The sequence below is a fragment of the Lolium rigidum genome, chromosome 3 (genome assembly GCF_022539505.1).
Source record: "Lolium rigidum isolate FL_2022 chromosome 3, APGP_CSIRO_Lrig_0.1, whole genome shotgun sequence".
In the NCBI taxonomy this organism is placed as follows: domain Eukaryota; kingdom Viridiplantae; phylum Streptophyta; class Magnoliopsida; order Poales; family Poaceae; genus Lolium; species Lolium rigidum.
The window spans coordinates 15,429,172-15,457,116 of record NC_061510.1 but is presented as its reverse complement, the minus strand read 5'-3'; the positions used below and the strand labels follow the sequence as shown (position 1 = coordinate 15,457,116).

Sequence of the window (27,945 nt, the reverse complement as noted above, 5' to 3'; positions counted from 1 at the left end):
TGATTTTTTTATTGCAATTCTATGTTCTTAGGACGGACTAGGGACTACCAGTTCTCCATCTCCAATAACCAAATTACTAATTCTGGTAATGTTGGCTTATACAGTCATAGATCATAGAAGGGCAGAATCACCACCTACACGACTTTGAAAGGATCTGATCCATGTTCTTAACAACTAGGCTTCCAACCTGTAATACAATGCTTGTAATGATGCCTCTACAATGCCTATTACAGCGAGAGGTGGAGCTAAGAACAGAATCACCACATGCACAAGTCGAGGATACTAGGTTGAAGCTTTCAGGTGCAGATATATACTTTAACTGACTGCCAGACTGGCGTACAGTAGAAAAATTCATTCATGTCAACTTGGCAATATATTACTAAATTATATGTCACATTATTACATCCTACATGCATTCGGATTAGTTCAAACATGCGTGTAGGAGATGGTGGGATGTAATATGGAAAATTATTGTATATTTTATTCATTGATTACATATTGATACATTAGTGTCAGTTAAGTTCTATAAGAAAATCTTTATACACAGTTGGATGATCAACTATTGAACGGTACTTTTACTAACTTTGGTTGGGATGATCATAGCATTGATGTGGTTTTGTTTTGGCCTGCTCATGCATAATCAAGATTTCTAGATCCTTCTGTTCTTGCTAAATGTTCGTTGGGACATGAGTCAAATTTTCATCTACAAAAATACATCACTTACTTGCATGTGTTTGCTGCGACTAAATCAGCCAAGCCTTGATTTAAACAAGGAGACGCTGTATTATCATTTTTATTGAAATCAATTTAAGTGAAAATTTATAATTTCTGATATATTTCTATACACATCAATTATGTTTATACGTGAGAGCAAAGAAATTAATGGCCCCGTAGCAACGCACGGGCACTCTGCTAGTATATGTATGCCACCTTTGTACAGACAAACGAGGGGCTATTCCTCGCCTATATAACAAGCAACCGCTATGCTCGAAAGAGGTATCGTTCCACCAAAAAATTAGCATGGTATCAAACCCCTCCCTTCCTCCCATATAGCCGTCGCCGGTGCTCTCGCACCGCCGATCGCCAGGCCACGACATCCTGATCTCAAGGTCGCTACAACTAGAATGTACGTAGATCTCTCCCTCGCCTACCAATTCCCAAGCTTTGTATGATATAAAAACCCCACCCTAAACCCTAACCATTTTCTCCCAGGAACCAGCCGCCTCTCAGCCAAAATCAAAGCTAGATCGCCTACAACCCTGATCGCCCCTATCTCCTCGATAACCCCTACGACAACATCATCAACAACCTCTGTTGCGGCCACAATCGGTGCACCGCCGGCCACGAATCTCACCCGAGAGAATTTTCTATATTGGCGGGCTGAGATGCTGCCTACACTCTGTGGTGCAAGTGTAATGGGTCTCCTCGAGGGATCCAATCCGGCTCCGCCCAAGTTCCTGGACGCTGAAGATGAGAAGATGAAGACCATAGTCCCCAACTCGCCATATGACACATGGATCATGCGGGATCAACAGGTTGCCAGCTTCCTGGTGAATTCCCTCTCCGAGGATGTTCTCCCTCATGTCTTCGGGCTTGCACATGTTGTTGGTGTCTGGCATGCTCTCAACGAGCTATACTCATCTCAGTCCAAGTCGAGGGTGTCCACTATTCGTGGTTCTCTCACCAACACGAAGAAGCTCCGACATGACAACGCAACAACACATCTCCAAAATGAAAGGTACACCTATGAAGTTGTTGCTGACGGGAAACTCGTGGATGATGATAAACTCAAGGACTATATTCTGAATGGCCCGTGTCGTTACCTATTCGACGGTACCTCGGAGGAGGGACCCTCACGAGGGGGAGAAGAAGTAGGGGCCATCAGTCAGAGAGTCCTCGGGGCGGTGGTACGCGATTTACCCAGGTTCGGAACACCTGCACGATGGCAGGGCCTACTGCTACTTGTCTGCAATTATCTGGGTGCTTTTGCGTTGTTACAATGAGTTGTGGTTGTACCTCTAGGGCTCCCGGGATCCGGCTTATAAAGGAGCCAAGATCTAGGGTTTACACGGAGAGTCCTAGCCGGAATACAAGATGCCTAACTACGAAATATTACATTGTCGTGTACGTCAAGGATCCACCTTTCCTTATACGTTGTAATAGATCCGGATACTTTATGGGCCGTCACGGATCCGACTACCTGCATAGGTCGGTTGAGATCTGGCTCCTGCTCCTGGGCTGGACTTCATCCATCTTCTATCAACAACAACTGGGTCGCCCGATGGGCCATACGCAACCATCACCATCCGTGGGCCACCCGGGCTTGCCGGATCTAGACCCCGTCGTTGATATACCCATAAAGTATACCCACAACAGTAGCCGCCGATGTTCTTCAAGATTCGTAATTCTTTCGCCTATCTCTGTCCGTATCCGAAGAGAATCTCGAAGAGATTCCAAAACTTCATCGGTTCCGACTTCATTCAACCGGGAATCATTCGTTTTCTCGTAACGGTAACTTAGCAGATTTTTCGCCCACGTTGCACATAACTTCCCCTTTTCCCGCGCTGACTTTTTGGATCTGCGGATCTCTAACCGGAAATTTTGGAGGCATGCAGTTAGGTCACCACTACGTCCATTTCACCGTTTTTGACCTAAGACACGTGGTGATCATCCAACGGTGCGACCGTTCCATTGTCACCGTAGGATTCGACTCACGAATCTCCACGCGAGGCCTATTAATACCCCATTCGCACGGTCACTTTCATTCTTTCACCGCATCTCACCACTTCATCTTCTTCCTCGCGCCAGCGCCGCCCAACAGATCTCACTCCGGCGAACTTCCTCCTGGAAAGCTTCAAGCGCCGCTGCTCCAAGGCCTTCCTCGACCCGAGCTGCCCGCGTTTGATCGGGAATTCATCTCTGCCGCCGATTTGTGGTCTCGTCGGAGGCCTACACGTCAAGTCTGCGACCTTCTTCCTCGCGGCGTCACGGGGAACCGCCACACCATTGCCGGTAATTCCACCGGACTTGTAGAAGATAGACTTTAGCGGGATCCGGCTTCCTAAGTTTTTACCGTATGCATGCAGCCGGAAACATGTCCACTAGCTCAACTAGGTTCACTGGTAGCTCTCCGAATATCCCACCGCCAAACTCAACGGAACCAACCTTTGTTGAGCCCTTAGCATTCCTTCCGCCCAATATTTCCGATACTAGGCTAGCTCAACCTTACTCCGCCTCTTCCAACAATATTCTTGGTCGGATCCCAACCCTTGAAGAAATCCAAGCGGAACTAGAAGGGCAAGCTAGGATGGCTACTAAAGTTCTGGAGGCGGAACAGAAGAAGGGATCGAAGGCCCGGAACCGTGAAGGGGAGAAGGGTCAATGGTGGCACCGCGAAGTTACTGATTCGGAACTTAGAGCCTTCGAAAAGGAAGGACTCATAGCTCTGAATACCTGGAGTTTCAACAAAGACTACAGCACTCCGACCCTAGAGCCTGACGCACGAGTCTTCACCAAAGCTTGGGTGGAGCGAGGTCTTTCTCTTCCTCCTTCCGAATTCTTTCTGTCGGTGCTTAGCACATATGGTCTCCAACCACATAATATATGTCTGAATTCCTTCCTCCTCCTCTCCTACTTCGCAACCCTCTGCGAAGGCTACCTCGGAGTCCGGCCGGACGTCCGCCTCTGGCAGTTTTTCTATAGAGTCAAGAAGGAGACCAAGGATAAGGCTATGGTGAATTGCGGCAACATGTCTTTCGTGCTCCGCACTAAGAGGATCTTTCCGACTCTTGATTTCCACGAGTCCGTCTGGTACTGGAATGCTGGATGGTTCTACGTCAAGAACATCTCAGTTCCGGGCATCCACGATGGTCTCGTTTCCGGGAATCGTGGCCGTCCCAGGTCGTAGTACAAACATCATAGCTGCTCCACTGAATCAGGCCTTGCACGATGTTTCTGTTCTCGATATGCTTCACATTGTGTTGAGTACTTCAATTGGCACATGCAATGTAGGATCATCAACATGCAAGAGCTGGGAAACTTGAAAAATCGGGTGAATCTCGCTAGTAGCTGAAAGGAGGAGACAATATTCCACTGCACCTATTCGCTTCTCAACCACATATAGACCCTGGTACCAGAAAGCCAGCGTGCGATGCTCATGGTGGACAACAGAAGACTACACATACGACCGCGGCTTCAGGAAAACTCTCCCACCAACAATAAATATGCGCTCAATGCGGTTCTTATCTGCATAAGCTTTTTGACGTCGTTGGGCCCGTAGCAAAGGTTGTCGAACAAGCTCACTCACAAGGGTGTGATGGGCCAACCAATCGTCGATATCAGGTGACGGGAGTGCATAATCAGCAGAAACACCAAAGTATCCGTGAGAATGACCATAGATCACTTCGAAGGGTTTATTGAGAGGAATGCTAATTGGTGTTATACCAAAATTCACACAAAGAGAACCAGCGAAACCACTTTTTAGGAAGAGCACTAGTAAAGCAATGAAGGTAACACTCAATTTGTTGGTTAAGACGTTCAGTCTTCCCCTTAGTCTTGGGATTATACGCCAAATTCATCTGCAATTCTATGCTAGTACACATAGCCAACTGATGCCATAGGCAGCTAGTAAAAACAGGCCCCGGTCTAAGACGAAGAACTTGGGAGGAAGTGGCTCATACTGGGATTTTCTTTTTTTCTTCTAGGTTTGGCATCACGTGTATCTCGAATTTGGGGCGGAACATACACCTACGTAGGTTTCTCCCGAACATCCTTCTCTGCGGTGTACACGATGCCTGACGACGAAGTACTTGAGCGCGGAGTTGGTGGTGCCAAGATCTTCACGGACAGGTCTAGTCGTCCTTCTCGCGCGTGTTCTAGCAGAAGCGACAATGTCCACTCCGAGATCTTCACGCAAGCTCTCAAGCTTATGCAAGAGGCTCTAGATCAACTCCTCCCCCACCGATGCAACCTGGCCTTCCTAGTGTTCCTTGAGCTTGTGGCCGAGGGCGTCCGAGATGTTTCTCTTTAGCATATCGAAGAGAAACTTGTGCTCGCTCGACATCCCCTCCACTGCTTCTCGCTACTGCTTAAACCGGGTATGGTGGTGGTGGTGCGGCACATCCAGGTCTCGGTAGTTCTGATACCAAATTGCGAGCTCATCTACGATTTAGCTCACATGGGTGGATCGAGATTGTGAATTCAGGAGTGTGAATTTGAATTGCAACTAAAAATGGCAAGTAACTGGTGAGATGTCATGTTGTTCCTTCAAACCTCCCTCACGTCGGTTCTAATTACAATCAAATTGCGTCCAAGCCAAATCAATACGGAGCCAATGCCCCTCCTTAAGCAAAATGGTACAACCTTAATAACCCCATTCTGGGCCTGCAAGCCGGGCCGGCTTGCGGTGCTGTCGGATGGGCCGCTGTTGGGTAGGCCCATTCTGTGGTCCATCTTCAGAGACGGTGACAATGCCGTGCTCCGAGCTTGCCCGCCCTTCAACTTCATGTCGCTAGAAACAACGGACAGAAAACATCACACGGTTGTGATGCAAGAGACGAGCGCGTTTGGATCATTCGCTTGATCACCGTCGTCTTCTTTTGGGTATGGTCCAGCGAGCCAGCGGGCAACCAACACTAGCGACCTACCCAACTTGACCTCTAGCTACCAGATTTCAATGGCCACCAACCGCGCGCTCGATCGGTGCTGGCCGTGATACTGATAATAATGGCCATCGACGAGTTAGTGCAACTTAGTACTCTGCATTAATGCTGGAGTAACTCTGCAAGTTGAGATGAAAAATACTCAGCGTTAATGTGTTCAACTCTAACCTCGTACACTCCACCGGCTATGGCTCCTGCATTAATCACCCACCAGCTGCGGCGGTTGCATGTAGTACGTGTCGCCCCATAGAGGAGGGTGAGCTGGGAGCACGGCCGGCTATAAATACCCCAGGAGTTCCGAGCCACTCCTCCACACCACCGGCGCAGCACACATCTCCATCACACACACCAGACAACACCTGACAGCTAGTGAGAGCGAGAGTGAAGACTAGTCCAGCCTCCAGCGACGGCCATGGCGATGAAGAAGAACCTGAGCGCGGCCGTGGTGGCTCTGATGCTGGCGCTGGTGCTGCTCGCCGCGGCGCCGGGCGGGGCGCGCGCGGCGTGCGACGCGTCGCAGCTGGCGGTGTGCGTGTCGGCTATCATGAGCGGGGCGCCGCCGACGCCGGAGTGCTGCGCGAACCTGACGGCGCAGCAGGGGTGTTTCTGCCAGTACGCCAGTGACCCCGCCTACGGCCGCTACATCAAGAGCCCCAACGCCCGCAAGACCCTCGAGTCCTGCCACCTCGCCGTCCCAACCTGCTAGGCGCCGGCAGCTAGCTCCGTCCGTGAGACCATGAGAGACTAGCTAGCTTAGCTGAGCGAGTGAGTGAGCGCGTGCGTACTCGCGTGTGGCACGTATGCTCCTATTATTGCCCATTGTTGGAATAAAATGATGGTTTGCTCTGCCGGCCGCTTAATTTGGGTTGAATCTTTGTTGTCTCTAATGAACTCCAACGGCGATGCTTGCATGTCACCAGCACGTCGATAGATCAGTCGTGTTTCCATCTTTTTTTTTCTTGAAAAATTCTTCTGTCGATCGAGTTCAACTGCGCACTCTCTGTACTCCAGTCCTCCTCCTCCTCTGTTTAACTGTTTCCTCTGTTTCCTCCGTCACTTGCTGTGAACTTCCTACCAGTCGGGTTCACGCGACGACGAATCAGCCGAAAGTTGTTGTGAAAGCTTCGGAGAGATTGCTCCGTTTCCGTATGGTCGCTATTGAAAATTTGAGATGTCTACAGTAGTAATTAAACACATTGCATCTACCAGTACTAAAGCCTGAAGGGGTGTTTTGGTTAGACCTACTTCCTGCTCTTTGGGCAGCTTATGAGTAAATACATGTTTTGGCTTTTGACAGGATATTATTGCATGATATTATAAGCCAAACTCAAACTAGACGCATGTAAGCTAGAAGCAACTAAACTAAACGCCCTCTGATCTTAGTGGCTGGCAAAAATCAACTTAACAAAAAAAAGTTAGTGCCTCCGTCCAGAAATGCAAGGAACTCCGTTGTCCAAGTGAACAAGTTAAGGAAACTTCCATTTGCAACTAATTGCACCCACACCCCGTTGTATCATATATGTCCCTCACAAAATTGAAATATGCTACTCCCTCCGTTCCGTGGAAAGTGTCGGAGTTCTGTACAAATGTAAATTTACGAAAAACCCCTTATAATTACAATTCTTCTCCGATCGGGTCCTTCATTCTGAAACCAAAGATCGCATCTATCTCCAGCCTCCCCGGCTTCATCAATAGAAACTAGCCATGTTAGACAGATCGGGAAATAGGTCATGGACTCACCGTAGGAGCTCCCTCCGGCACCGTAGAAAGGAGGTCCACTGCGTCCGCCGCTGCTCGCACATCCCTCCACCTCCATCTCGACGGCTGCAGATCCGGTCGCCGGAGGGGAAAAACTAAACTTGAACTCGGGGAGGAAGAGGATGACCGGTGGGAGGAAGAGGGAGGCGGCGGCGATGCTCGAGAAGAAGAGGGAGTTGGCAGCGCGGTGCGGGGGAAGCAAGGCCGCCACATCGTGGGGTCAGACGGGGTGGCGGGCCACGGGCGGTGTCGGCGGGCGGTGTCGACAAGAAAGCGAGGAAGAGAGGAGAGGCCGAGGAAGAGGGGTCGTCAGCGTGGACCTCGGGTTTGGTCGGAAAAACAGCAAGGATGCTTTTGCAAAACAACCTGTCCGACATTTTCCGTGAGACGGAGGGAGTATTTCACATGGAATTAAACGAATTACTATAAATGGTGGAATATTCGATCAACAAGTACAACGTTCAACATCACTATGAATACATACATTTTAGGTACACCCTCGTTAACAATGAAGCTACATTACTGCAAACCAATTAACTCTGGATTGCTAACATGCGAGGCAAGTGTAACATGAGAGCAACTCAGTCGCGTCCCTTAAAAAACGTCCGACGCGATGATTTAGAAGCCTTTTGGAGAGCGCGCCAGATGAAATGAAGCAATAAAATTTGTACAGAAAAGGAGACCATTTCCAGTCTCATGCTGCAAACAACGTCCGAATGCATGCATTTTGATAAGAGAAACCATGTGGGAAAAGTAGGTGAAAAAAATGTGGGATAGTTGGAAAAAAAAGGATGACATGTAAGGACTAGAGAGGTTGCATGCATGCCTTTCATCTCGTATTTTATTTGTGTCTGCGTCCTCCACCCGTTCCCTAGATATAGAGTCCGAACCAGGAATGCAAATATAAAGTACAATTTTTTTAGTTTTGAAGATTTTTGTGATGCTCTAATACTATGCTCTAATTGGGTGGACATTAGGATGTAAACATTAGCCATATGCTATGTGCAAAATAGAAAGCTTACTGTATATTGCAATCTATCTACAAAATTTCAGTCTGTTACATGCCTTTTTTGGATCCTGGTCACTGAAAAAAGAACTGATTTTTTGTACAGTTCATAAGCATGAAGATACATGGAGCAAACCACCTGCTGTCAACAATTTCCAATCAAATCCAACAAACTAATGGTGAAACTACATGCTCTGTATGATGTTGTATAGAAGATGGTCGATTGCAAAGTTTGTAAGAAACTTTTGCTTGAAGATCTCATTTCTACCCTGAATTTTGGCATGGATATTGTGGTGCCTGTGTCCCTCATCCATCTAATGGATCATGCAAACTTGATCCATCACACTACATGTGTTCCCCCCTTATATGCATGGATAATGTCTAGATTTTACAATTTATGACATCCAACTACAACTTTTGCAGGAAGGGCAGAGTTCAAAGATGTTGTTTTTGCAAGGAAACTATGTGTTCTTTTTGCATAAATTTGACCACTTTCTGTTCTACATACTAGCTTTTTCGTGCCTTGTGATGGGTTGATGTTGATGCAACATCAGTATCAGGGGATGAAGTTTTGGGTACAGATTTTAGTTTCCTTACCAGATCTGCTAGTTTCTGGGGAGTAGGAGGGGATGGAGTTTTATGCAAACTCTGGGGATGAAGAAGAGTCTATTTTGTTACCTTCTAGGTAGAACACCAGATCCGTCATGTTCTCTGGCGACAGATGTAATTTTTCCACGGGTTGGAGGTGTTGGATGGAACTATCCTACATACATGGATGAGATGGAGCGGCCGCCGTCTAGAGGAAGAAGAAGGCCACGAGGTAGGGTTCTGGGAAGAGAGGTCGTGGGATGCTTGGGTGGGTGCTTTTGTCGTTTTTCTGGTCTTGCTAAACAAACGAAAACGAAAAAAGAGTCAAGACACGGTGGACCACTTTCTATTTTCGGTAACTTTTGATTCCGACGGGGGCACCGTATAAGACCAGCTGATGCCATGGCACCGTGTAGAAACGTCACGTCCGACATGTAAGGACTAGAGAGGTTGCATGCATGCCTTTCATCTCGCATTTTATTTGAGTCTGTGTCCTCGACCCATTTCCTAGATATTGAGTCTGAACCAGTAACGCAAATATAAAATACATTCCTTTTTAGCTTTGAAGATTTTTGTGATGCTCTAATACTATCTCGTTTGAGGCATTTGCGTCAGTGGCGTCACAGGTCAACATTAACGGCCGGTTATAAATACCCCAGGAGTTCCGAGACACTCCACACCACCGGCGCAGCACTCTACTCCATCACACACAACAGACAAGAGACAACACCTGAAAGCGAAAGGGAGAGTGAAGACTAGATCAGCGACGGCCATGGCGAGGATGAAGAAGAACCCGAGCGTGGCCGTGCTGGCTCTGATGCTGGCGCTGTTGGTGCTCGCCGCTGCGCCGGGCGGGGCGCGCTCGGCGTGCAATGCATCGCAGCTGGCGGTGTGCCTGTCGGCGACCACGGGCGGGGCGGCGCCGACGGCGGGGTGTTGCGCGAACCTGAAGGCGCCAGTACGCCAAGGACCCGGCCAACGGCCGCTCCATGAAGAGCCCCAACGCCCGCAAGACCCTCCCGTCCTGCCGCCTCGCCGTACCTACCTGCTAGGCGCCTCGATCAGCCTCCTAGCACATATTCTTGCTAGCTGACTCCGTGAGTGTGAGAGAGTATGAGACTAGCTAGCCTAGCTGAGTGACTATGCTCCTATTATTGCCTATTGGAATAAAACGATGGTTTGCTCTGCCGTCGGGCAGCTCGCCCCTGTCTGCTCTGGCCGGCCGCTTAATTCGTGTTGAATCTTTGTCCCAAATGAAATCTAACGGAGATCGGAGTTTCTATTTGGTTTTCTCTGAATAACTCTTCTCTCCATCGACAGGCACCGATGCGACACTCTCTACCTACGCCACCCTCCTCGTCCTCTGTTCAGCAGTTTTCTCTGCCAGTCGCTGTAAACTTCCTAGTCCCATTCACGCGACGATGAACCGGCCGGCCAAGTGAGTAGGAGAGATTACTCCATTTCCGTTTGGGAGCTATTCAAAATTTGGAATGCCAGACACTGGTAATTTAACACATTTCGTCTAGCACTACTGAAGTCTGAAGGGGTGTTTTGGTTAGACCTACTCTTTGCTCTTTGGGCAGCTTTTTTTTTGTAATTTTTTTTTGAAATTGTCACCGGGGGAGAGAATCTCCACCTGAATTGCATTGATCAGCATATAGCTTAGGTCTGAAAATTAGAATTACATGCAGAGAGGTAATCTCGCCATGACATGGCGTCCTCTTTGAGGTTAGGTTTTTTTTTTTTAAATGGGGGGCAAATAGATTTTGCCCCTTTCTATTGATTAAGGAGAAGCAAAGAGTTTAAAGTTTACAAAGGCTAGAAGCCCCGGCAAAGACAAAGGTATTACTCTCCCGGCATGAAATCACCCAAACACTTTGCACCCGCTAAGACCCACAACCTCGACTCGGATTTGATCCTATCAAACACAACAAACGAAGGCGCAAGCTTATTACGAAAAACTCTAGAATTACGCTCGCACCACACTTCCCAAGAGACTAACATAGTGAGGGAAGCCATAGCTTTGCGGTTGATCCTAGCATCATACGACATTCTTCTCCACCAATCCTCGATCGAAAGTCCCTCCCAATTTGAGGGGGTCAACTCCGGAATGCCCAACCAATCTTTAACCCGAGTCCAAAGACGTATGGTAAAGCGGCAATGAACGAAGAGGTGATCCACCGATTCTGTGACCTGTTTGCACAGTGGGCAAAGAACGCAGTTTGGCCACCCACGCCTCGCAAGCCGACCCGCCGTCCAAATACGTTTTTGATTCGCAAGCCATGCGAAAAATTTAACCTTCGGTGGGGCCCAAGCTTTCCAAATGTACTTATCCATGGCCGAGGCGGTGGACCCGAAGAATTGCATCTCGTAAGCCGACTTGGTTGTGTAGCCGCCATGCGGGGTGAGCCTCCAAATGATGTCATCATCAATGTCGTGCCTAAGAGTGACGGTGTTGAGTAGCGTCCAAAGCTCAATGAATTGGCGAAGGTGATCGGCGGTAAAAGGTCTTCCCAATCCAATCTTGGCGATCCACGCACGGTCATGGAGGGCTTGTGCAACCTTCCAATTTTTTTCTTTTGGAGGAGTCGAAGATGAGCGGTGCGATATCTATTGGCTTTCTCCCGCCAAGCCACGGGGCATGCCAGAAGGGCATTTTCTTCCCATTCCCAAGAGTGATCGAAGTGGCGGCATAAAAGATATTCATATCATCTTTGTTGCAAGGGTTACCGTATCTAACCCAAATCTTGTTGGGGTCTTTCCACTCAAACCAAGGCCATCGAAGGCGGAGTGCCGTAGCGAATTTGTCGGTATGAAGGATTCCAAGCCCACCTAACCTTTTGGGGCGGCACACCAACTGCCAATTAACCTTGCACTTGGCACCGGTAGTAGTATCTTTGGCGGACCAAAGGAAAGCTCTTTGGAGTTTGTTGATGAATTTGATAGTCTCGGGCGGGACCACAAGCGGCGTAAGGTGATAGATGGCTTGAGAGGCGATGACGGATTTGATCAAGGCGGTACGGCCGGCCGTGGTAATAAATTTGCCATTCCAAGAGGGCAGCTTGCCGGCGCACTTGTCCTCAAGGAATTGGAAGTCGACCCTCCTCAAGGAGCGAACCGAAAGAGGCAACCCAAGATATCACATAGGGAAGGAGGTTCCTGCCGCCGGCACCCCTTCAAGGATAACATCAAGGTCGATGCCCCCGCATCGAATGGGAACCACGGAGCTCTTCTCAAAGTTAGTATGAAGCCCGGTGACCAACCCAAAGTGGCCAAGGATGTCCGCAAAGTTTTTGATATCCTCCTTGAAGGGGGCGATGAACACCGCCGCGTCGTCCGCATAAAGTGAAGTCCTAAGAATGGACCCTCTACCCCGGAGCTTGTGGAGGAGCCCCAATGTCGTCGCATGTTCCAAAATTTGCGAGAAGGGGTCAATGCCAAGAACGAAAAGAAGCGGGGAAAGGGGGTCCCCCTGTCTACCCCGGAGGTTAGGCTTTTTGATATGTGCATTGTGTCTTCTATCTGCTGAGGGCATCCAGGGCAGAAATGTGAGTCGATGATTCCCTTATGGTGTAGATTCTTGCAAGTGTTTAGCTTGTCTAGGTGTATAAGCCAGCCGAAGATCTTGAGTCCTGGAACTCGTGAGTACCAAATATAGGATGTGGTGTCTTCATATTGACTGTCTTGTAAGGCCAGGTATGCATTCTTGGTCGTAAATTTCTTGCCATCTATCATAGTTCTCTGATCCATGTCCTGTGTGAGTCGAATGGAAGCGACAGAAGAGAGGCAAGCCTCGGCTGCTGCCGCATCGGTTAATCTATTCCGCAAGTCATGCTGAATCCCTCCTTGGATAATATCACTGACTAGTGCATTTGGTAGGAGGTGGTGTGAGAAAATGGCGAGGTGTGTTTTTGTTAGAGGTTCTGGGAGCAGCCATCTATCTAACCAGAAAAATGTGTTTTTGCCGCTACGGACAGATCATTGTGTAATTGCTCGCAGGGTGTCTAGATTTTTGAATATTGTTTTTGCTAGAAATGAGATGTGTATCCCTTGGGTTATAGGTAGTGGTGATTGGCCAGTTATCCAATGTCTCCATGGGGTATTGACGTTTTACAGAGTTTTGTAACTAAATTTCAAAAGCAGACAAATATTTTGCACTTGCAAGTTCTTAACCCCAAGACCACCAGCTTTTCTGGTGTGCAATATTTTTTTCCAAGCAACTAGACATTGTGCACCAGAGCATATTTCCTCCCCTGCCCAGAAGAACGCCCTTCGCCTTCTATCATTTTTTTTCTAGAATCAGGATGGGGATTAGGAGCGATGACATGAATTGGGTTGGCATGCTATCCATGACAGCTGATAGTAAAATAAGCCGACCTCCTTTTGATAAAAAAAGTTGCACACCATCCGGCTCGGATTTCGTCAATTCTGTCGATGAGAGGTTGAAACACTAATTGTGGTAGTTTGGTTGGAGATAGTGGCAGTCCGAGATAAGTTTGGGGGAAGGGGTGAATCTATGTGCCCAGGTGAGAAGCTATAAGAAGCGTTTCGTGTTCGTTAACATTCATAGGAATGAACGCTGTCTTATTGAAATTGATCTATAGTCCAGTTGCGAGAGCAAAGTCATCTAGAAGTTCTTTTAGTTTTTTGCGGAGTGTACCAAAGCTTTGGCTAAGATGATTGTGTCGTCTACGTACTGAATCGTGGCCGGGGGCAAGTCATGTATAATTGGATGATGCAAATCTCCTTTCGTAAATGCAAAGTGAGTTAGTTGTTGAAGGATATATCAGAGCTGTCTTAGTCCCTTTTTGCACTGTATCCATGGGCCAGGTACGCCAATAAGAAGAATTGAGGTTTTTCCGGTGTTAAGAATGTTTTGTATCCAATAACAGAATAGAGATCGAGGGAAAGCCTCTCTTATCGTTAGCAGGTTATGTAGCGCTTCCCAAGATACATAATCAAAAGCTTTTCTAATGTCAAGTTTTATTACCGTGGTAGACGCTTTCCTTTTATGACAACAGTTTAGCAGGTCCACCGCATAAGAGAAGTTTTCAGAGATCGAGCGTCCCTTTACAAATCATGTTTGGCCGCCATGGACGAGATTTGGGATATGGCCTTGGAGTCTGTTTGCTAGGATTTTTGCAAAGTTTTGCAGAGAGGTCTATATACTAAAAGCACAATACGGAGGTCTAAAATAGAGACACCACGATAATCCACATCATTAAAATTATTTTAACTGTTAGATTTATAATTTACGGCTATGATTTAACGAGAATTAAAAGTTATGTAAGTTACGTAACATGGATCGTGTACATGAGAAGTCATTGTTAACATCTTGACACGCTCATATCCCTTAATCAGATACATGACCGCATCCAGGTATCATGGCGTGTAGTCTAGGAACTCTTTAAACAAACATGTTCTCACATGAGATGGGCTCGCATGTAAACCACCTAAAGTCCCAGGTATTCAGATTCAGATTGTTGAATTCCTATCTAATTGTTGAGATTTAAAGGAAGATGGTCCCACCACGGTTGTTCAAAAATCTGCACTAATACTGATAGAATTCATATCCACTAGGCCATGCGAATTCACTTTCAAACGAGGCAGTTTATGTTTAATTGGAGATTGGCCAATGTATGTACACTACGATAGCATAGAAAATACACAACGTTTCAAATATCAATGAGCCATGTATTATGAATTAGAGAGCAATAGTTCATGGCATTCTGTTGATAGATCACCTTCACGCCAGTGGCTGGCTGCAAACGCTTTGTTCTCAGTGAAAAAAAGACTATGAAATAGTATTTCCGTTTTTACTTGCCAAAATATCGTTAAAATTGTCAAACCAATTCAGAAATTTGTCCAAAATTCATTAAAAAGAAAGAAAATGTTGCCAAATTAAGTACATGCATGTAAATTCCCCCACCAATATTTTTACTCGATAGTCTCATGGCCGACGGGGCAGCTGCTAGGGTTTTTCGATCTGTGGAGAAAATAATTGCATGCAACGGTATTTCAGGTTTTCGGAAATTTTGAAAATATTTCCCAAAATTTGTCGAAGAAATTTAAAGATTAATCAGACATTCCTAAAAAAAAATTGAGCAAATTATCTGAATATAGATAAATTTCTACTATAATATTTTCTCGGTTGATTATCCAGAAAAACTGGTTTCCGGCAAGATACCGGAAATACCAGTCGAAAAAACAAATCCCCGTCGGATGCTCGCGACGCTAGGCTAAGCTTCAAGAGTCTATAAAAAATTAAGAAAATTATCTAACTATAGATTAATTTCTACTATAATATTTTCTCGGTTGATTAACCAGAGAAACCGGTTTCCGGCAACATACCTGAAATACCAGTCGAAAAAACAAATCCCCGCCGGGTGCTCGCGATGCCAGGCTAAGCTTCAAGAGCTATGCGAGAAGGCCGACGAGCAGGATAGCTCGGTGGTATAGAAAACATCGTGGGATAGTATGCATATTACGTTCTAAACCTTTAGTAACAACAAATATTTTTAGAAAACGACGTCCCAAGATCTTAGGCCACTGAGCTAATATCGACGATCTTTAAGGTTATTTGTAACCATTCACTAATGTAACACAACACACAAAATCTACATGCTAGCTCACGATATGGATTTAATCCTATAAAAAAGATATAATATCACCATGTACAAAAACGTCATATGTACTCTAATGATATTTATTGTTTTATCCTAATTGGTAAAGTAAAATTTCAACCAGAATTAAGGAATATAAAGAAGTTATTGCAGATGCAAGATATTATTACGGTGATTGTGGATTCAAAAAAATCAACAATGATAATACATGGTATTATTGTTGATTCCATAATGTGAAATATAATATTCCTATCACTTTCGAGAAAATCAACAATGATACCACCGCAGCCGTACCGCCCACATGTCCCAAAATTCGCCGCAGCAACAGCTGCAGCGCCAGGACTAGGCAACAACCGTCTATGTCGATGTCGATGAGGAGGCGCCAACATGCCTGTCCTAACAAAGGATGATGCTCGCAAGAGGAAGGGGAGCCACAGGACCAGCGGCTTCAACGACGACGAGGACAAATGTTTGTCTGATGAGTGACTCGCGAACTGCCATGACTGCAATAATGGTGGCTAGCAAAAGAGCAAGGTCTACTGGGCCAAGGTGGTCCAAGAGTACGATGAGAGAAAGCGTCACAAGCCCTATGAGATGCGCAACGAACGCACAAAAGAGTCCATCAGAAAAAATAGAACTACATCAAATAAGAGACCTCCAAGTTCTGCGCCGCCATCGATCATGTTCTTGCCCACCCAGAGAGTGGCACGGGCGTGATGGTACTAGTAAGTAACGGGCATTGTGATTCGACCCATCTATTGCAGCATCATAAACCTAACTTTTAGCAATTAGGTACAAATGGACTTGCAGAAGTTCAATGCAACACATAAGAAGAGCTTCTATATGGTGAATTGTTGGGACAAGCTGAAGGAGGCGGCGAAGTGGAAGGTTGACTATGCGGCCTACCATGAAGCTGTCAAGAATGGGACAGCCGCGTTGGTCGTCGACGGCGAAGACGATGATCCTGGGCAGAAATTCCTTCCACCTCGTCCGCGGGGCCAAAAGGCTACCAAGGCCGATCTTGTCCGGGAGGCATCAACCCTTGCGTTGAGACGGACCTTGGAGAAGACCATGACCGAGTCTCAAGCCGCTTAAGAAGCGTCTGGAAAAAGAGGCCGCATCTGTTATCTACCTCAATCTCACCAAAGAGGTTATTGAGGTCCAAAGGATGGACGTCGCGGCCAAAAAGGGCAGACGCCGAGGCCAAAATACGTGGCGCCGCTGCCAAGATCCGGGCAGAGCACGCAACGATCATGCTGGTCGACTTGGTCAGCATGCTGAAGAATTGTGCTGAAATCTGCACACGAGACACCTGATCTGCGGTGCCATTGTCAAGCACCATGGCCTCCTTTTGGACTATATTTGCTATTCTGGGCATGTTTAGGCATCTTTTGGACTACATTTTGTGCCGTATCTTGTCCACAATATGATGAACTTATTTGAGATCTCAGTTTGAGCCAATATGATGGCCATATGTTTATGCAATTTGATTTTTTCTCCTGTTTTTTGATATTTCAGAAAAATAGCCTGCAGCTATGATACGTTGGGCCGCTGGAGACACCCGACCCAAAATGACGCGTGAATATTTTCGTGGCTACGGGCCGACGCAAACGGATGCATGCAGTCAATTTAGGTGTCTGAAATGCATCGGCCCATTAGAGATGCCCTTAGACTAGAAGCAACGGACAGAAAGATCAAGCCGATACTATGGCGATATCATCTCAAAATCCTTAATGATTGTTTTTTTTCAAGTGCTTTGATGCATCGTCCCAACTCGCGAAGCAGTGAGTTGCCAAATTGAACAGGGACCAGATCACCCAGTCGCGTGCACTCCCGAGAAGGAGGGATCGCCCTCATGAGAGCGACACACCGGCCGTTTGGAATGCAGTATTTTAGAACTTTCAGATGACGCAGATCGCTTCTGGAGTTGAAGTCGGGCAGTGCATTTGCTGCAACTGAGAGTGACATATGAGTCGCGACTCTGTGAATGGTTGAAGTTTGCAACAAAGTCGTCCGTTGACCGATTTTTTGTAATGTGATGTAGCTGCCAATGCGTATCAAATTTACATTTACGAGGATGGTAGACGGGGAGGTCGGCGTCGTGAGAACTCGTAATCGATGACGTCCATGCTCTCATCATCACACTCGACCTCCCTCCTTATACCCTCCTGCCGCTCCTCTCCTCTCCACCCTCAACCTCAACTCGTGACCTCCTCCTGCTCCCCGCCGCCTCCGCTCCTCCACCCTCGACACTCCGGCGGATATGGTGAAGGCCATCAGGGTCCACGAGGTGGGCGGCCCAGAAGCGATGCGATGGGAGGAGGTGGAGGTGGGGGAGCCCAAAGACGGGGAGATCCGGGTGAAGAACACCGCCGTCGGCGTCAACTTCATCGACGTCTACTTCCGCAAGGGGGTCTACTCCGCGCCCCTCCCCTTCACACCCGGTACAGCAGAGCAATGCAGACTTAAATACAAATTACATTGTTCAACTGAAGTACTGAACTGATGGTGCTTCCGAGAGTAACGCCTGTAAAATTGAAGAAACACTTGCCCGGTACCTAGCTTGAGTCTCGTAAGTAAATGCTAGCAAACACTACGTACAGAGTACTACTGATCATAGGTCCAAAATATTTCAGTTCAGTTTATTGCTCCAAAACTGATGTCCGTCGTATTATCAATTTATCATGCCAGACATATACTACAGACAATTGGAGTGTTGCTTGTACTGATGTTTCAGTTCTACGGTCTAAGAGCATCCCCACTCGTTGGCGCTCCCCACGCTCAAATCCGGCGAAATTTTCGTCCGGATTGGAGGAAAATTTGGCCTGGGAGCGCCGAAGTTCCAGCCGTCCCGGGGAATTTGCGCGGGCTAGAGCATGGAATCTTCACTGACACGCAGGCCAGATCGCGGAATTTGCTCCATCCGGAGTCCCCGGCAACACCCCGGGAAACCAAGGATGGCCTTGGGAGTCCGGACGGATTTAGGCCAAATCCGGATGAAAACGAGAAGCTGGGGGCGTGACTAGGCCAGTTTCGTCCGCCCGGATGAAAAAAAGAGGCCCCGGGGGGCTACCGGGGGGCATGAGTGGAGATGCTCTAAGCTTCATGATCTGTGATCCAGGTATGGAAGCTGTTGGCGTGGTGACCGCCGTAGGGCCTGGCCTCACTGGCATGAAAGTCGGGGACGTTATCGCGTACGCCGGCATGCCTATGGGTTCCTACGCTGAAGAACAGATCATACCGGCCAGTGTCGCCGTCCCTGTCCCGTCTTCAATCAATCATAACACTGTGGCTGCTATCTTGCTCAAGGGGATGACTGTCCATGTTTTGATCCGCCGTGTATTTAAGGTATAATCCAGCCTTCTTGTTTCCTCGCGTTTCTCACCACCCGTTTGTAAGTTGCTTCATTCAAATAACCACTCCGTTCGGTCTCAGCATATATCTCATGGGAGCATGCTATATACGCATGCATCTATTTGTTATCATATGCAATCTAGTATGATAGTATTTCAATTTTCTTGCTGGTAGCATATAGCTTCAAAAATGTACTTCTATCCTTTTGGGTCTCGCATGGAGCTTAGACGTGTATCGTTAGATATTTTATTGGGGAGGCTGCAAATATTTATTTTAAATACCGCGGTGGCTAGGATTTGAACCCAAAATCTTGTACCTCCGATACCATGTGAAATGCATGCTCTAGCCAGTTCAACAAAAGACTGATTTGATGGAAGACACTAATCAATTACATTCAACAATGCCATGTTATTTCTTTGTGTATATTAAATATATGCTCAGGGCTTAACATTACTTCAAGATTTACCTCATTGCCATGGCAGGGAACTTGACTACATATTGATTAACGATTACCATGCAGGTTGGGCCTGGACACACTATTCTGCTCCATGCCGCTGCTGGTGGAGTTGGTTCGCTCCTTTGTCAGTGGGCGAACGCCCTTGGGGCCACGGTCATCGGAACCGTTTCTAACGAAGAGAAAGCTGTGCATGCGGCTCAAGATGGGTGTCACCATGTGATCATTTCCACCAAGGAAGATGTCGTGGCGAGAGTCAAGGAGATCACTGATGGAAAAGGTGTACATGTGGTATATGATTCTGTTGGAAAGGATACATACAAGGTAAGGCTGGTGTGGTAGGTCCTTGAATGTTTGATTCAATTGCAAACTTGTAGTACACTCCCAATGATACTTTGCAAAGAAGTGCTAATTGCATAACATTTTAATAGTAGTGACACCAAATATGTTTATGTATGTAGGTTTCTTTGGAATCCTTGGCTTTCCATGGTTACTTGGTGTCGTTTGGGGAGTCCTCAGGTTCACCTGATCCAATTTTGATTGGCGACCTGTCTCCCAAGTCGTTGTTCCTAACAACGGCCAGCATGTTGACCTACACGGGCACCCGCGATGAGCTGCTCCAGTCAGCAGGTGAGGTGTTTGCCAACCTGGCCAGCGGGGTGCTGCGCATCCGCGTGAACCACACGTACCCGTTGTCCGAGGCGGCCCGCGCCCATGCCGACCTCGAGACCAGGAAGACCTCAGGGTCTATATTGCTCATCCCGGACAACTAAACAAATATCCTTTTTTTTTAGTTTCCGTGTCATAGCGTATGAATAAACAGGGGATGATATCTGTGTGTGCAAGCCTCTCGGTGTGATCTGTTTATATGTTGAATTCAGTAAGGATGAGCGTGTGGCAGTAGTAGTACAATTGTGGTCCTGCTGCCCACATCAGTGTGGAGTAAGTACCTTTGTGTATGATCATCTATCTATATGTCATGTGGTTTGTTATTGGTTGGTTGCGAGGTGAGAGGCTGCCTCATGTGATATATTGTACTTGTCGAAAAGCTCTTTTTAACAGCAACTGCACATACCGGAGTGATGTCAGTAGTGGCATCAACCATGTGCTGACCAACTCTTTCACAAAATTATGAAACAAATCGGAAACATAATTGAAACACGAATATTATTGTGAAACAAACCAAAGTGACGTCAACAGTGACGACATCACTTTCACTTTTTATCAGAATGTTTGACAACATATTTCATGTATCACTTTAGTTTCATAAAAGTTTCACTTATGTTTCACTTATTAGTTTTATTAGATAAATTCCAAAAGGCTCACCAATCTCAAAGCAGGGAGTTAATGGTAGATGTGGCACTGGAAGGTACCGTTGCCGGTAAAATCGTTGTGTTATTGTACTTGTCTCTTTCTTTGTTGGGTAGAGAAGAAGAGGAAACTAAATAACTCCCGCTCAGTACACTTTATAGCAGTTCATCGGATTCTTATATATCTTTTAGCGTATCGTGCGGAGAGAGAGCCCAGACCTTCGCAAATTAAAGGTCTTTTTTTTTTAGATTTCGATCCCAAGCTCCGAAGATGGCTGTCAATTTATTCTGAGAATGGCATCAAGTAAGTCCAGGTCTGAAGCATGGGACTACCGTCCTGAGTTCCACACTGAGTGAGTATCTGCTATACGGCGGCCACGCTCCGAGCTCGCGATGTGCACACGACGCCAGCTATCTTCAGTCACCGCGCGCCAGCGCCAGACATGGTCGCCTCAGGTCCATGTCGAAACAACAGACAGAAAACATCAGGGCGATGCAATAGACGAGCGGAGCAGGTGAATTTGGATCATTCGCTTCAATGCCATTGTCCAGTTCTGGCTACCGTCCAGCGAGCCAGCCGGCAGCAAACACCGGCGACCTACCCGGCTGACCTCCACCTATCCCATTTCAATGCAGCACGTACTCCATCCATCGACCACGCGGTGAGCGGTGATCGATCCAAGCTTTGCTGACCATAATCTTAGCGATCGACGAGATAGTGCAACTTTACACATGACATTAACTCTGCTGAGTTATTACTCATTAAGGAGTAACAAAGAAAAAGAACACTCAGCGTTAATGAGCAGTACTCTGGGCAGGACCTCGTACAGTCCGCCGTCGACGGCCCCTGCATTAATCACCCACCACCTGCATCGGCGGCCGCATGTACGTGTCGCCGCATGGAGGAGGGCGAGCTCGGAGCACGGCCGGCTATAAATACCCCAGTAAGCTCCTCACCACCATCACAGCACAGCACAGTACTCCTACTCCATCATCGCCACAACTTGAGACTTGAGAGTGAGTGAGACCAAGGACGGCCATGGCGGTGCTGAGGAAGGAGGCGGTGCTGGCGGCTCTGATGCTGGCGCTGGTGGTGCTTGCGGCGGCGCCGAGCGGGGCGCGCGCGGCGTGCGACGCGTCGCAGCTGGCGGTGTGCGTGTCGGCGATCACCGGCGGGAAGCCGCCGACCACCGTGTGCTGCGCGAACCTGAAGGCGCAGCAGGGGTGCTTCTGCCAGTACGCCAAGGACCCCGCCTACGGCCGCTACATCAAGAGCCCCAACGCCCGCAAGACTCTCGAGTCCTGCCACATCGCCGTCCCAACCTGCTAGGCGCCTGAGCCTAGCACCCACATACTCTTGCTATATCCGTCTGTCTGTGACGAGATTAGCAAGCCTAGCTGAGTGAGTGAGCGCGTACTCGCATGTGGTGTTGCGTGCTATATGCTCGTATTATTGGAATAAAATGATGATTTGCTATGCCGTTGAGCAGCTCGCCTCTGCCTGCTCTAATTTGTGTTGAATCTTTGTCTAGTAGTCGGTTTGTTTTGGTTTATTTTCTGCTTTTTTTTGGCCAGCTTAAAGCCAAACAAAAGCGTTTAGTACTACCCAAGGTTTAAAATAGCGCGCTATTTCTTCGCTAATACCACGCAATAGCATATTTGGAGGGTCTACGCTAAATTTTTGTAATTTTTCTCGCTATGGCGCTATTTGTGAAATAACATGATATATCGTGCTAAAACTTCATAGCGTTAGCGCGCTATTTTTTCAAACTAAGTTGCTTTCACTTTTCGGTGGTAATGAACTGCAATATGTTGATTCCTCTTGTAGATTAGAACTTAATATCGTTAATGCCGATGATTCTTAATAAAGAATTTATAATATGTTGTTGCCTTATGGAATACTGATGTTAGCCTTCTAAAAAATTGCAGATCTATTTGTTGCATGTGGTTATGTATGCATGATTCGGTTATTTTTGGACTAAATATCTAACCTTTTTAGCAAAATCTTATATTTTTAGACTATATTTAATATTTTTTCAATACGCTATTTGAAATATAGCACGCAATTAGCACGATATAGCGGCCATAGCGTTTGAAGGAGGCCGACGCTATTTCATTTAGCACGCTATTTTAAACCTTGGTACTACCTCTGTCTATTTTAAATATCTAAAATTTATCTAAATTTGAATGTATCTATTTTTGAGTTGTTTTTGCATTATCCCTTGGAACTACCTAACATTTTTTTTGGCTTAGGTGAAAGTCTAAAAATCAAAAGTAACCAAACACACCTGATTGCACTAGGTACCAAAATTCAGTTCAATAAAAAAAAATACCACCTCCGTTCCAGTAAGCAAGGCTTGATTCTTTTAAGTAAAATCAAGCTAAGGGGTGTTTGATCAAAATTTTAGCAAAAATTATCAATAACTACAAAATCATATAGTTATCACATAAAAAAATATTTCATGATGCATCTAACTGTGTTAATCTTGTATTGTCCTTGTTAACGATTTTTTTAAAAGTTTAATTATTTTTTTAAAAAAAATAACTTTAAAAAAGTCTTACTCGATGGATTCACATCATCCCAAAACCGAAATACATACGGACCAAAAAAGAAACACGAATATGCGAATCCATCGAGTAGTATAAGTTACTGCCTCGTCTCGTCTAGGACTCAGTCACTCAGGTGCCTGGGCTGCGTAAGTATGGCCTTTTAGCCTATTGGTTTATGATTTCAAGCGCCTCTGTTCTTATATATTGGGCCAAGCATTCTATTGGGCCAAGCAGGTAAGCAAGCAGTTGCTGTTGCTGGATTTGGATGTCCGTCTAGAAACAATATGGGCTTGATTCGCTTATCAGCCAACGCGGGTAAAAAACGATGTTTTAAAAGATAATAAAGAGTTGACATTTGGGTATTGGTGTAGCATGTTCCCACTGGGCAGGGGCGGGCCTAGACTTTTGAGTATGGGTATTCAAGATTATAAAATATTTTGAATACGAAACTAACGATCACACACATATATATCATATTTGAGTACAAACGAGGGAAATATTGAATCCCACACATCTCATATTTTCTTGAAAAAGCCCCATAATGAGTGATACTTGCTTGAGAAACATATGAATCTACAAAAAAAGTGCCTTGAATATGTAAATTCCTTACAAATTTCTAATAATTGGAGTGAACATGAAAATGTAAGTGTAGACCAAACACTATATTATCTATCTATAACAAAAATACATGCAAAAAAATTATTTCAAAAATAAAGATTAAAATGCGTGCACAGGATTTGAACAAAACAGTCCCTTCCAAACCATTTGACCTAGATTAACATTCTTAACATAGTACGACAGTTTTGCATTCTATACATTCCTTAGAACATTGATATATTGGTATATTTTTCAAATATTTAGGTATTCAACTGAATACCCTTGAATTGAAGTGGGCCCGCCCCTGCCACTGGGAGCTTTCCCCACACAAGTGTACTTCCGCGCCGCGATGTATTTCATTGGGTATCACGGGTGTGCTTCACTTTCAAAACGCATAGTTGTATACTTCAACATCTACACGGTGTGGTTTTCAAAATAGAGGTACTTACAAGTTTTAAGTGTAGCACCGATGTACTTTCAAATTTAACACCAACATACTTTCAAGTTCAACACCAACGTACTTTTAAGTTCAACATTGGCTTACTTTCAAGTTCAACACCGACGTATTGTCAGAATACAGAGCGGCGTACTTTCAAGTGTAATGCCGACATACTTTCAAGTTTAACACCAACATACTTTCAAGTTATACACCGAGGTACTTTAATAATATAGAGCGACGTATTTTCAAGTTCAACACCGATGTGCTTTCATAATACAGAGCGACATACTTTGAAGTTCAACATCAATGTGATTTCATAGTACATAGGAGGTACTTTCAATTTCAACACCAACGCACTTTCAAGTTATACACCAACTCACTTTGAGAATACAAGTTCAACACCAAGTCACCAATGTACGTTCAAGTTATACGCCAACATACTTTTAGAATATAGAGCGACATACTTTCAAGTTCAACACCAATGTGCTTTCAAGTTATAGAGCGACGTGCATCCAAGTCTGACACCGACGTACTTTCAAGTTCACTGCGGGCATACTTCCAATCGCAACACGATTGTACTCCAGAATACACAACATCGTACTTCTAATTCCAGGTGACGTATCGACATACGTCAAAGTTCACTGAAGTACAAAAGTAAAAGTACACTATAAATTTTAAAATACAAAGTACGAAGTACAACAACACTGAAACACGACTACACGTACAACAAAACCACAATACAAACCTTGTAGTTTTGGAAGTACAAAATGGAGTTTTCTAAAACCTATGAACATTGCATGTATTTTGAAGATCTGATATCGAAAGAAAAAATGGTTCGTAATTTGGACGATCAAACTATTCTCTAGATATTTTGTTTTGAAAGTTCATTTCTCTCAAAAAAAGAAACTGAGAACTCTCACCCTACCGTGTGGTCATCTCTCTCTCTCTCTCTCTTTTATCCACCATCCCCACATTGATTCTCCTTGTGACAAGCGGCGAGCACAAAGACAACCTTTCATCGGTTTTGTGGCTCCACATTCAACCACATGGCGCACGCACATCGCACAACCTTCCTTTCATGAAACTTTCCTAGTTTTAGTTTATTTTGCTGGCACTCACTTTGGGAAACAACAAGTACAATATATGAACATGTAATTTTTTTGATAAATAGAATATATTAATATTACAAAGATACCAATTACACACAACTTTTACACCAATAAGATGCCCACATAGATCTATGATGCACACGTCCAAGAAAAAATAAAACAAAAACCAAAAACCAAAAAACAAAGACCCCATCACGGTGTTGAAACACTCGTAACAGCGGCACTCTAACCACCACGAAAGAAAACACCCAGACTACCAAAAAAAAAGATTCTCCAAAAGCAACACATGCAAGAAAGAAACAATGCAAAACCGTTGTCATCGCTCGATCGAAGAATTTTTATTGTCACCTTGGAGAATATCCGAGCTCACAAGACAATGCTCACAGCAAGACCATTGCGAGGTACTACCAATGAATGCTGGACCTTGGGTTTTCACCCTGAAAATCGTGGCATGGTACTTGTGGAGCACCAGCAAAAATGCAGTCCACATGTGCTGAGGGTCAAGGCTACTGCTACCAGTCACCAAACAACCGACATAAAACCATACAGGAGGATCTTGTCTAACATAGTCTTCATCACAACCAAAACAGTTCTCCGCCATAATTTTAAAACACCCGACCACAACCATCATACTGGGGGAGAATTTCACTTCTCCAGTCTCTACGATAACTAAGGATGGATACAACCATTCAACATGAGTAACATGATTTTTAATCTTGGTTATACACCAAGCCTGGTTCTTAGGATAAATTTCATGAGTATCAGGAGAGCGTGGTCCTCAAGTATAAATATGAATCTAAATTTGCATCTATGAAAATTTGAACTCAGGTGTTGAGTTTACACATTCACTCCCTCAAGCAGTGTGAGCTAGACTCACTTCCTTTTTTTATTTCATGTCCATTATTTTAGAAAATAAAACTCGCAGTGGTAACTAATGAGATGGAGTCAAATTTGAGGATGAACCTCTAGTATGTTCCGGTTGGAGAGGCTACATTGTGTGTTTCGCACATGCACCAGCCATGTCGTGTGCAGCCTGTGCAGCCTCTAGTATGTTAACAATACAACAAACATTGTAACCACCTATGTGATGTTTTTCTCGACTCTCGAGTGATGTCGTTCATCTACTGGCCTGAATTGGATGCACAGTTTGAGTCTGGGGACATCAAGCTACACGGGTTTTACTTCCACGATTAGAACCACCAAATAGATGTGCAGAAGGTAAATTGATAAAGTTGTTGAAGGCAGGTGAAACAAGTGATTCATCACTGTAGTCCAACTAATTAGTGGGAATTCAATCCTTTTGCCACATAAATATACGTACATTTATGGTTTATAGATGTATTTTTTTCGATAATGGGTACTTTATTACTTTAACCAATAGATCCTGTCTCTGCATAGCTACGATGCACACAGCCTCACAAATATCTATTACAAAACACCACTAATATCCGAATGCAAAAAAAAAAACCAAAGTTCTCGAAAACTAAAAGGGACTAGCTAGGTGGATCCAGTCGTAGATCACGCTGCCACCCATGTCGGGAAAAAATATCCCTCACCGTATCATCTAACCATGAAGACACCTCCATAAAGAGGTCTCAATGCTCCACCCGCTGCAGTGGCACCCATGAGCGGAGCATAGCTGTGCACCGGTATATGACCTGCATAAAAGAGGAAGAAATATTATTAAAAATCTTGTCATTTCTACATAGCCACAGCGACCAAATAACTGCAATCGCTCCCATCCTAATAAGACGCTTAAACCTAAGATCCACACCATTGAACCAGTTGCCAAATATATTGGTAACACTGCGTGGTGGGTATAAGGTAGACCCCATTTGGACGGCTGACCATATAAACCTAGCAAACTTACACTGAAAGAATAAGTGCTTAATAGTCTCATCATGATGACAAAAGACACACTTTTTACTTCCATGCCAATTGTGTTTGGCAAGATTATCTTTATTAAGAATGACCCCACGACGAAGATACTATGCAAACACTTTTGTTTTAAGCGGTATCTTCATCTTCCGAATTTTTGAATTATTATCAATTTGAATGACATATTGAATTAAAGCATTGTACATGGAAGCCACTGAGAATGAACTATTCCCAGTGAGGTTCCAACGAAACACATCCGACCCCTGCGTCAACTGAACTAACTCAAGACAATGTAACAATTCATGCCAAGAGGTTTTCTAGGTCTGATGAGACTTCTTCTGAATGCCACATTAGGTGGGGAAGTTTCCAACATATTAGTGCTAGTATCGCTTTTGTGGCACACTATATTGTACAATCCCGGATATTGTTCTCGGAGCGTGGCATTACCTAGCCATTTATCCTCCCAGAAACGAATTTTCGACCCATCCTTAGTAGAGAAAGATCAATATGGAAAAAAATACTTCTTTGTATCCATAAGACCTGCCCAAAAATGTGAATCTCCTGGTTTCCAAAGAATCTGAGATAGATCCTTTGAGCTAAATATACGTTCTCTTGAGGA

At 45.5% G+C, this 27,945-nt stretch overlaps 3 protein-coding genes and 1 pseudogene across 3 annotated transcripts; all 4 read left to right on the top strand.

Moving 5' to 3' along the window:
* The first annotated feature begins 6,072 nt into the window (after positions 1 to 6,072).
* On the top strand, positions 6,073 to 6,366 carry LOC124694751 (non-specific lipid-transfer protein 2P-like). Its single transcript, XM_047227702.1, has one exon. The coding sequence runs from the start codon at positions 6,073 to 6,075 to the stop codon at positions 6,364 to 6,366; it is 294 nt and encodes a 97-aa protein (XP_047083658.1).
* A 3,418-nt stretch (positions 6,367 to 9,784) lies between these two features.
* On the top strand, positions 9,785 to 10,064 carry LOC124694382 (annotated as a pseudogene).
* Positions 10,065 to 17,898: 7,834 nt separating this feature from the next.
* Positions 17,899 to 20,216, top strand: LOC124694381 (quinone oxidoreductase-like). Its single transcript, XM_047227374.1, has 4 exons — positions 17,899 to 18,079; positions 18,757 to 18,983; positions 19,510 to 19,767; positions 19,905 to 20,216. The coding sequence occupies exons 1-4, from the start codon at positions 17,899 to 17,901 to the stop codon at positions 20,214 to 20,216; spliced, it is 978 nt and encodes a 325-aa protein (XP_047083330.1).
* A 1,576-nt stretch (positions 20,217 to 21,792) lies between these two features.
* LOC124694749 (non-specific lipid-transfer protein 2G-like) lies at positions 21,793 to 22,083 on the top strand. The gene has a single exon (XM_047227700.1). It carries the CDS (start codon positions 21,793 to 21,795, stop codon positions 22,081 to 22,083), a length of 291 nt encoding a protein of 96 aa, XP_047083656.1.
* Positions 22,084 to 27,945: the final 5,862 nt, after the last annotated feature.